Source organism: Euwallacea similis, chromosome 4 (genome assembly GCF_039881205.1).
Source record: "Euwallacea similis isolate ESF13 chromosome 4, ESF131.1, whole genome shotgun sequence".
In the NCBI taxonomy this organism is placed as follows: Eukaryota; Metazoa; Arthropoda; class Insecta; order Coleoptera; family Curculionidae; genus Euwallacea; species Euwallacea similis.
The window spans coordinates 7,260,412-7,272,196 of NC_089612.1; the positions used below are offsets into that span (position 1 = coordinate 7,260,412).

Consider the following 11,785-nt stretch of genomic DNA (forward strand, 5'->3'; position numbering starts at 1 on the left):
AGATTTGTTTTTGAAACAACATATTTTAATGTAAAACAATAATAAATCGAACAAAAATAGACTCAAAAAGAACCGAAAACCAAGAAATGGACAAAAAGCAAATCTTACATTCAAAATTTTGACAGTTCAATATCCAAAATTTCCGAAAATATGTGTCAACGTCGCATCAGGTTGGCTCGAAAACGGGGTAACTAGGCGAGAAAAATTGCATTGCAACAAACAAAGATAAAGCTATATTTGTTGGTTGGCAACAATTCATTCTCCTTTGTGACGTCAGTTTACTTATATAATAAACGGACTTTAGGTTTTAAACTGCGTTTTAGCAGCAATTATAAAATCTTATACCCATCATGCTATATCCACCTTGCGGTAGTTATTAAATCCGACACACATCTAATAACGTTATGCACCATACTCTACCAACATCTATCGGAACTATCTTAACAATGACACCACCTTCATAACCATAGGCTCCATTTAATTCATCATATATGCTCGGCTGGTCACTCTCAAAACCCATGGTGATAAGCGCGTGCCTTAATGGTAGGGATTTCTGGGTATTATGCCCACGACTTCCACCGCCAAACTCACTCAGTCGACGGCTGGGCTTTCGACTTAAAGCAGCTGATGAAGTGTAGAGTGGCCTTTAAATTTACGTGTGTTCAAGATCGCGACATTCCCAGTCAGTTTGTGATTATTATATAAGTGCAGGGCTCTTGTCGTAATCGAGCATTAAGCTCCCGGAAAGACTAATGCAAGATTAAGCCGGGGTCCCATGTAGAAGTGTTTAAGATGGAGTCTTTGATGAGCTACGCTGATCTCGAAGACATCAATTTCACCGATAGCAACAATAATGATAAGTTCGATAATCCAGCTTCCTCGAAAGGAGACAAATACTCCCTGAGGCCTCGCTCAGTGAGGAGGATCACGGAAAAGTCGAAACCCTTAGAGGAATCTGCTACTCAGAGCACCCGGCATTCCTCGAAACTTTCAAATAAGCCCAAAGCGAAATCCGCGCCTCTGAGTAAGTACCGCAGGAAAACTGCTAATGCCAGGGAACGGAATCGGATGAGGGAAATCAACCAGGCCTTTGAGGCTCTAAGGCGGGTAGTACCGCATATGCAAGTACCAACTAACAGCTCTAATGAGAAACTTACGAAAATTACCACCTTGAGGTTGGCTATGAAGTACATTAACGCTTTGAGCACGGCTCTCAATAACCCAATGGAGATGACTCAACCGGATTACTCAGACTTGGATGCGCTTCTGCTGGAGTCCGATGGGGAATCTTTGTCTCTTTCGGACCACTCCGGGTCATTTTTAGCATCACCGGACTTCCCGGAGCCGTCACTTTCTCCAGTCGATTTTGGAGATCCTTCTTTACCTTCTCTACTTCATACGGACTTTACGGATCACGCCTTAGAAGGGACGGATTTAAGTGAGTTTTTATTAACGTAGCATAGATTAGAGTTTAAGTAGATAGAAAATTATTTATTTATTTTCAGTATTATTTTTTCAATTGGTTGTGTTAGGTTTGGGGAATGTTTGGGGGTTGTTCAACAAATTTTTTAATCAGGTCTACTCTATTGAATATTGAGCCCGTGTTGTGCCATTTTGTTTGATTGTCGCATCGTTTGGCTTGTGAAATTTTAGGCAAAATTCAAAATCGAATATGCATTGGTGTTTCCTAAGAACGGTCCGTAACTTCGGGACACAATTTCTTATAGTATTTAAAGAAAAAAGTTCCTATTATTATGTGACCGCAAACGCATAGATTTCGAGATATAGAGTGTTTTGAAAAAAATATATATTATTATTTGAAATAAATTTGGAACAGTAAAGCTAGATTGTTGAAATTTTGCAGTTATTGTACGTTGACAGAGAGCTGCATTTTTAGTACAAACTCAATTTTTAACTGCCTCCAGTGGTGTAGCTAGGTATAAGGCAGTCGACGTTTTCGTCATAAAATGCAGAACGCTAACGGATTTTTTAACATTTTTATTATTTTCAGACTCTCTTAATATTTCACAACAAAAAAGATCTAAAGCAACAAGCAAAAAAATCCAGATATTTTTTTGCTGTAAAATATTAGCAGAGTCTGAAAATAATAAAAATGTCAAAAAATCCATTGACGTTCTCTATTTTATGACGAACATACCGACTTACTTGCTCCTAGCTACGCCACTGGTAGCAGTTAAAAACTGGCTTTATACTAAAAATGCAGATTTCTACTAACGAACAATAAATGCAAAATTTGAAGAACCCAGCGTTTACTGTTCCAAATTTATTTCAAATAATCATTTTTTTTCAACACCCTGTATCTCGGAATCTATGCGTTTGCGGTCACATAGTAATAGGATTTTTTTTTCTTTAAATACTATAAGAAATTGTGCCCCGAAGTTACGGACCGTACTTAAGAAACACCCTGTATATCTCGTGAACCAATGATTTGATTTCGGTGCTTCTGAAAGATTTTGATTGGCTAAAGATTCCTTTTCAGAGCTAGCAAAAATTAGTGCCTTTGTGACATGAGAATATATGTACATGATAATACAAGGCGTAGAATGAAAATTGTTTTATAGAACTCTAACTAACCTGAACGAACCTCAACTATATTTACAAAAAAAAAACATTGAGCTGAATTTTGTTAATTCGGATCACTTAAGACATATAATAATAAAATTTAACTTTTTTTTTAACATTATAATTTTTACCCCTTGTCAAATTCGAGATTGGATATAGAAATGTGGCTTGACCCTGCTGAGCATTTGACAACCCCCAAATTATTTCTGCTCAATTATATGCAATGAAGTCTTCAAAGTTGAAACTTTTGATTATTTTCCAATACTTTCATAAATATTTGTGTCAATATCTCAAACATTTTCTAATCCCATACACAATCAAACGATTTGTAAATTGTGTCATTGCTGGTAAGAAGCTTTAATAAGAAATATGGGCATTTTTAATTTAAGATTTTGTTTTCAAATAGTATTGCGGATGTGTTTTACGAGACCCCGAACTAAAACTGTTCAATAAAAATGAATCCGAACTCAACAAAAACGATATTTTGATGCTTGCACCTAATTCCAAGCGCTAAAGCTTCCCTTAGGCCCGCTTATGTCTCCAAAATTTAAACTGGTATTTCAATTTTGAATTTAAACTGCAGAACAAACTGTAACAGGGTCTCTAAAAATGTATTAGAAAATGTTTTTACCTATTTTCGAGTGTTTGTACATAGAGTTGTGATATTTATTTTGTTTAAAATTTATGTGCATTGAGTAGTGCAATAATAGACACAAAAGCAGTACAAAAAAATTGGTGCTAATGTGAATTTTCTGCGTCATTTTGTGGATATGTAAATTATATTACAAATATTATAAAAATATGCCTAAAGTGAGAGAGATAAAACTGATGTACATGTTAAGTTCATTTAATTATTTGTTTGTAAATAACCCAGAACTCATGATACATAGGTATACAGATTGTTCGGAGAATATAGTGTGTGTACAAGGGTTTTAGTAAGTAAAAGATTCTAGTTTGAATTGCTGGGGGAACCATATTGTTGTTTTAAAGAATATTCAGGTTTGAAATATTTGTTAGACGTGTGTACCCTATTTGCAAGATATTCTTTAAAGAATATTTTGCAGAAAATTTTAACAAACTATTTCCCCCTTCATCCTCAATATTTTTAATTTTAAACAAATTCTAAAAACTTAATTTGGTATTTGTGTAAACAGTGTCCTATTTTGGTATATTTTCTGATCTTTCCTAGCCGTCTCTTCATCACTAACGAAGATTTATCCCCATTCAAAATTACTGATTCATTCCCCAACGATTTGTATGCTTTTAATCAACATAAAGATTTGAATGCTGATTCAGAATTTAATTAGTCTCATATTTCAATAGTTGTACCAATATTACCTATCTAATGGTAAAGTTCTCGTTGTGTACCCAGTTCAGAAACACATTTTCATGGTTCCTCAAAATGAAAAGTGTCATAATTTCGGCTTTCATCGGCATTAAAATCACTGGTCTGAATTGAAATTTCTTCTTTTTTTTGTTCTCGCATATAAATTTCTTCGGAACTTCCTTTCTGGGCACTATACCTACTCCACCTTAAAGCCGGAGGCTATAAATTAACGTAACCAAAGGATATGGTTACGCAAAAAAAGTAAATCCGGTTCAAACATGCTAGGCATTTTATATACAGGGTGTCCGAAAATAAGATTGAAATATTTTAGGTAAGGTGAGGTTTAGGAGGTGAGTCGACATTAAATAATTTTAAAAAATTCTTATAAACATACACCAAAAATTGCCTTTTAAAAGGGCTGGAACCCCTTAGAGGGGAATTCTGTAGATGATTTTTTCCCAATATTTTCGAAACGGTTTACGTTAAAATTATTACATTCGGTATACTATAATAAGTTGGAAAGGGATATTTTTTTGTTAATAATAGTAGATTTTAGTCAGAGACTTCACATACAGGAGGTATCCTACGTAAATCTTACCCTAATTTTTGTTTGTGACATTTCTTATTTTTTGAATCAAATTACTGAATTGCAAATATTTTTAAGTAAAAAAGTCCTCTTATTTCATCTCGTTAGGATGAACCTTTTTCTAGAAAAAATGAGTTTTTATGAACGATTCCATGAACATCGAAATCTGTGAAGAAAAAAATAAAGAATTCATTGAAATGATCGTTTTCAACATTTGTTTTGAATAAAGGTTAAAGCCTTAATAACATTAATCTCGTTATTAATGGGTAATAATAAAATATTTCTATTACAAGGATGCCTACTATATTTATTAAGATGCGTTTCGATGTCCATGTAATCGTTCATAAAAACTCATTTTTTCTAGACAACGGTCTGTCTTAACAAGATGAAATAAGAGGACCTTTTTACTCAAAAGTATTGGCGACTTAGTAATTTAATTTAAAAAATTAAGAAATTTCACAAACAAAAAATTAGAACAACATTTACTTAGGAGACCCCTGTATGTGACGCCCCTGATTAAAATCTGCAATTATTAACATAAAAAAGTTTTACCATTCCAGCTTATTACAGTATACTAAATACCATAATTTTAGTGCACATCATTTCGAAAATATTATGAAAAATCCATCTTCAGAGTTCCTCCTTTAAAAGGTTCTAGCCCCTTCAAGAAGTAATTTTTAGGGTTTTCGACATCGTAAGTGTGAATTAAAAGTCACGATTTTTCTAGTTTGTTTTAAACAAAATTTCATAATCTCACTTTTCTTAACACTAAACTCTTCTAAAAATGTGCTAAAGTAGGTTAGTATAAACATTAGACCAGAACATAGGACTTAATCCCGTCTTATTCCCAATCCTAGCTTGTAACTTATTTTATATTATATGTGTATAAATCAATATAATTTGACATTTTTTGGACCCGAAATTTAGTAATTTTAAAGTGTGTTAATATCCGAACTAACAACGTCTGAACTGTTATTGACGTAAATTTATGGAGTTGTTAATCTGAATTCAAAATCTTGAAGTTTTCCTTGCTTCTCTGACTCTAAATCTAAGTTACAACTCTGACATTTCAGTGCCGTAAAATTCACCTTAAAGGAAGTTAAAATAGATTTATGTAAATATTAGTCGGGATTAAAATTACGGATATTTTTAGATTCTCTAAATCAAAATTCCGTCGAACTGGCACTGGGCACTTAAATTCATCTTAAAATGTCTTAAAGTAGATTTACGAGCGTATTACGTTTGTCATGTCTGTGTAACTCGCACTAATGATGTTCAAATACTGTTCTTTAATAATCTCTTTCTACAAAATTTCCAAAGGACAGGGGCACTTTTAGTAATTTTAAACATTTTCATTTTAAAAACTTCTTTTCAAAAAAATCACGTCGTGTTGGCCTCCATGAACTGACTGACCGGACGGACATTGAAAGTGGTGTTTAATGGTACTCCTTCAAATTTACTTTCCAAGACGCCCATGCTCCATCCTTGGCCGATACAGCATAATCAGCAGATTTCTGATTTTTTTTTAAATTTCTGGAATCGAGTTGTACTACTTTTTCGTCATTTTTTAATCCATGATGTCTGATGTTTCAGGAATCCATGATGCAATTGCCATTAGTAAAAGCTTCAAATAACATCGGCCTATACAAGTATAATCTTAACACTGTTATTGGTAACTTCTTGTATGTGACTTGAAAATGTTATCTTATGGAGGATCTTAAATCAAATTGTTCGACTTTTTCGAAATTTTAATTGCATACAAAAACCTGCTCTATTAATTTTGTCCCTACACTCCCTTGCAGATGTCAATCCTTCCTCATTTTATTCACTAGTCTCTATTTGAAATTTCAAGTTTTTCAAGTTTTACATGCTTCCCTGATTATTTTTTCGGGTTTATTAGTATAATGAGTGGATAAAAGAAGTGGATGTGTGATAGAATCGGGAATGTTGATTGGCGTTAGTACTTGTGGCAGTAAGCTCGATTTAAAAATCAAACCTTTAATTGACGTGGCAGCTCCGGAAGAGGTAGAAAATATGGCTGTAAATATTCGTGAAAGTTACTCTTTTTATTGTTATTTGATCGTTTTATTAAAGGAAAATAATTCTGATGATTTGGGAATGTGCATAGATTTTCGAGAACTTAATAAGAGAGTTCTTAAGGATCATGATGCTATACCCCTTATACATCACCAATTAGACCTTTTAAAAAGTGGAAAATAATTTACCACTCTAGAACTGAATGTGGCTTCCATCATGTTAAGCTTTAGGAGAAATTTCTTAAATATTTCTCTTTTACACCTCACTTGGGATGATATGAATGGACTAAGCTTATTTCATAGGTTTGGAAATGTTATTTTCCGCTATATTTTCTTAAATATCGCTTCAACTTATTCATTTTGCACGCTTTTCTGAACATTAATTTCACTAAGTCTAAAAAAATTCTAGTTTATATTGACGATATACAGAGTGTTACTTAAGTACGTGGCTAAACATGAAGAGGTAATTCTTTGGGTGATTCTAAGACTAAAAGTTTACATAAACATGAGCCCGGAAATGCTTCGTTTGCAAGATACAGAGTGTCAAAGTTTTTTTTTATTGTTGCTTATTAAAAAAAAATCCTAAATAACTAAAAAATGCAAACTAACATGACGTTGCAACTTGATGATAGTTTTTAATGTAGTACAAAGGATTTTTTTTAACTAAGAATTATTTGAGTCCTTTTGTTAGTGACGTGCACAAGGGTAAGGCCGGAAATTTAAGAAAAATTGAACAATTTATTAAAACTACACTTAAACAAATGGTACGCAATTTTTAGTTAAAAAACTTTTAACAATAAGTAACACGAAATTTACAATAATTGCTGAAAATGTTTATTAAAGTTTTTACGAAAAAACGATTTTTTAATAAAATTTTGACACCCTGTATTTTGAAACGGAGCATTACCGGACCTATATTTGTATAAACTTTTCGTTTTAGAACCATTCAAAGAATCACCTCTTGAAGTTTTGCCACATACTTGAATAACACCCTGTTTTAATAGCTACACCTTTGATTGAAGAAAATTTAAATATTTTTTTTGTCTCAAGTATTAAATATTGTATGTGACTTTCTAGAACTGATTTATTTAACGGGTGCCGTTTACTATTTACCATCAAAGATCTGATATAACACATTACTTTAAGTTTTCTTTAATGGCTCTTTATTTAGGGTGTAATTAATAGTCCCGATGGCATCTTACCAAACCCCCAAAATGATCAAAACCATCGAGTAATATTCTGTTCCTGATATCCTTAAGAACTTTTATCGATTTTCAGCGTTAGGTGCTTATTTTGTCACGTGCCCATCCTTTATACTCTTTCATTCAAAATAATTCCAAATTTGATTGCAGGGAAGATATTCAAAATTCTTTAAGTCAAAAACTAAACTCGTTGAAGCTCCAATTTTATCTCTAACCTCACGTAAGTTAGAGAAGTCAATGCTTCCAAGTTAGGTTCTAGAGCCATATTTACGCAAAAACAAATATTTAGATAGATTATTTATATTAGTGTTACGTATTTTAGTACGATTGCATAAGCACTTTCTGAAGATGAAATAGAATTAAATGAATTAACCAATTATTAATCTTGCAAAGTTACGATTTTGCAATAATTTTTGGTGGTGGATGGTAGTAAAATGAAGATATTGATGCCTTAAGTCGAATTGACCTACATGTTAAAATAACAAAAAAAAAAACAAATCAAAGATGACTTAGAAAATCGTGAACATAAGCAATTTGTTCACGCTTCTCAGCGAGATAGTTGACGAATGAGGAATGCCAAGAAAAATGGGGAGGAAAAAGAGGAATAAGAAAAATGAGTTTTAGGCAAATTATGAAGAATACTTACAAAACGAATATTTAACATATATAACAGAGAAATATAAATGATTCACCACGTTACCTTCCCCTTACATAACCAGATAATTAATTTAGCTCATGAACCAATCAAGAACGCCATATTTTTTATAGAATACAGAATAAACTAAAATAGGACACACTTAATTTGAAACCCTTGTATCTTGATAGTATAAGCACCAAACTGTAAGTAATACTTGTAACATACTCTCCGTTTTGTTACCTAAATAAAGATATTTATATTATACGACGGAATAGTGTTATTAAGTTAGTATTGTTGAGTGATTCCTGGTACGAATATGCTGTACTGTGTGTTGATGTTATTATATGTTTTTGAAATAAATGACCTGCCATAATTAACCACGTGTCTTCATTATTTTTCAGAATGTAGATGGCAAGAAAATAAGAGAGTATTGACCAAAAGACCCAACCTTCTGGCTGGTTATAACACACATTCCAATTAATCAAATTTAAACCAATCGCTCATCTTTTTTGTACACTTCGCAGCTTCTCGTTCCGCCCATAACCCATTTATGGTAACCGCATATGTATGAAACTACACAAGAAGTGACGAAACGTATCGCTAACATAGCAAATTGCAGGTTATCATCTTTTTCTCTCCGTATGAAGTTAATAGGCACTTATTATTCTCTAATTTTCCTTAAAGCAGATATATCAGTTTTCTGAAAAGGATCCTCGGAATTCAACATGTTTCCCTGCAAATGAATGTTCAATGTATTTTAAATAGCTTCTTTTATATAGTGAGAATTTATTTTAGTTTTCAAACTAAATAGGCAATTTGCAGTAATAAACACGTGATGCCAACTAAGATAGCTTACGTATATAGCCAACGTTGAGGCTGAAAAAGTGATTCCCAACATTGTTAAAATTGCTTCTACAACAGCTAGATGAGCACTCGTGAATGAATGAGGGGACACACTTTGGCTAAAAATGTAAAATTGCCATCGAGAATTTAACGGTAAAATCATAAAATTCCGATTTACTTTTAACCTGTTTGGCAAGGTCTGCCCACATTAAAATATATGTTTATAGTTTTAGCATTTTATATTGCACAATTAGCAGCAATATGACCGGCACCCACATTAAGAACTGCGCGATAAATAATCTCCTTATGTGTTTTAAAAATTTTATTTTTTCCAGGTACAGTTTTAGTAAAGCACTCTTTTCTGCTTTCCATTTACGTAATAATTAACTAAATGATGTAGCAAGGGATTTATGTAACTTCTCACCACACCGATTTCTTGATACCGATATCTTGGCATCACTAAATCGCTTCTTTCAGACAAGAAAACGTTCAGGAAGTACTCACAGGATGTAAAAGTATTGTTGAATTATTTCGTCCTTACGTCATCTACAGTGTGTCTACTTAAGTTGAAATCATATGAAAAATTTTTATTTTTCCTTTTATTATTTATTAATTTTATGAAAAAAAAAATTCTACAATCAAAAGTTATACATGGTCTAAAACCTAAAATAAAAATAATCGAACAGCCCATTTTTGGTGTCGCATACTAGTTTTCTTAAAAATATAAATTTTGCTCAGGAAAATTTTATTATTGTTAGATTCAATAATGCACATTTATCTTCCGTTTATTGAAAATATGATAAGTTTTTATCTCTTAATATGTTTTTATAACGATTGCGCGGTTTAAGTACATAATGAATGCATAACCATAATTTACTTTGCCAATAGGTAACGACAAACAGTTAACTATAGAGGATTATTTACTCTAGTTTTAAGTCATTCCACTAGAGCTTCGAGATAGCCACCCTCTCTTTTAAAACATTTAATCGTTCTCTGACAATTGAGTTTGATACGTGTTAGAATATTTATCCCTTACAAGAACGTCAACAAATTTAGCTATTAGAGAATATCTTTAAAATATTTTCAATAGAAAAGTAATTCACAGCCATTAAAATATTTTTTGGTCTGCAAGATCTCCTGACTTAATCTCTATGGATTATTTCTTATGGGATTACTTAAAACAGAAAATTTACCAGCACAGACCGTTTCAAGATATTAATCATTTGGAGTGGATCATTGCGGAAGAATATCAGGAAATTACTCCAAATACGATAATGAATGTATTAAGAGAATTTGGCAAAAGATTGATTAAATGTTTCGAAAGAGAGGATAGCTATGTCGAGGCACTAGAGGAACGAGTTAAAACTAAAATAAATAATCTTCTATAGTTAACTGTTTGTCGTTTCCTATTGGCAAAATAAATTATTGTTATGCATTAACTACCTATTTAAATTGCGCAATTCTTATGAAAACATAAGAGATGAAAAATTAGAATATTTTCAATAAACAAGAGATGAATGTGCATTATTGAAATTCACAATAATAAAATTTTCTTCAGCAAAATTTATATTGTTAAGAAAATTGGTATACGACTCTAGAAATTTGATATCTGACTATTCATTTTATATCACACAGAACGTTTCATAAAGAATAACTTTTTTTCATAAAATTAATAATAAATGAATTTCCAGTATAATCCCAACTTAAGTAGACACGCTGTATAAGTTAATAATCTAAATTCGTTTTAATTGATATGTATGAAAGCATTACCGTGTCTTTGTCACACTTGTTAGATAAATAACTCTTACATTCGCTATTGTCCACACTTCGCCTTTCCCGCAGACTGCCCCTAAATCTCTCTACAAAGCTCTCCATCTTATCGTTCACGCTATGGAGATTGATCATCATTTATCTTTCTTTTCGGTGGTACTTAGTCTCGAATATTTTGTCCATATTAATTGGCTCATTTCAAACTTACCTCAGGAAAGGTTATTTCAGGTTCTAACCAGTATATGACCAGCTAAACAATGTCGATTGAATGGTCCGGGAAACAACAAAAGAAAATTCTTCGTTAATGAAGGGATCTTCATTTATGCTTTACAGAGTCCATGGTCAAGGGGAAACCTGAAACATAAGATATACATAATTATGATAGAATATCAACTAATTAGCCATTGTGGTTATTTCAGAATATAGAACATTACCTATATTAGCAACACAGGCGTGGTTGACAGACATACCATTATTTAATCTATCTGCCCACGGAAGAACCTGCATGCGTGCCTAGCAGAAGGCGGTTAATTTGGATAAAAAGATCAAGTCAATATCAAGGATGTTATTCAAACAGTTTATTCTCAAGTAGACTAATCAGATAAAATACTTAAGAGAGGGATGAGACACCATGAGTGCCATATTTCGATACCGTCCAAGCAACCACATGCCATGGTATGCCTTCGCACTTCAACACAGTGGAATACGCTCTGGTTGGGTACCTGAAAAAATTTTTCTAGGAACTAAGGAGGGACTGTGGCAGGAAAATATGGTAAGGAGTTGATTATTGAAAAATAATTA

The 11,785-nt window shown here is 32.5% G+C and overlaps 1 protein-coding gene across 1 annotated transcript; it reads left to right on the forward strand.

Moving 5' to 3' along the window:
* The first annotated feature begins 607 nt into the window (after positions 1-607).
* LOC136408193 (helix-loop-helix protein delilah-like) lies at positions 608-1,625 on the forward strand. The gene has a single exon (XM_066389055.1). It carries the CDS (start codon positions 793-795, stop codon positions 1,456-1,458), a length of 666 nt encoding a protein of 221 aa, XP_066245152.1. The 5' UTR covers positions 608-792; the 3' UTR covers positions 1,459-1,625.
* Positions 1,626-11,785: the final 10,160 nt, after the last annotated feature.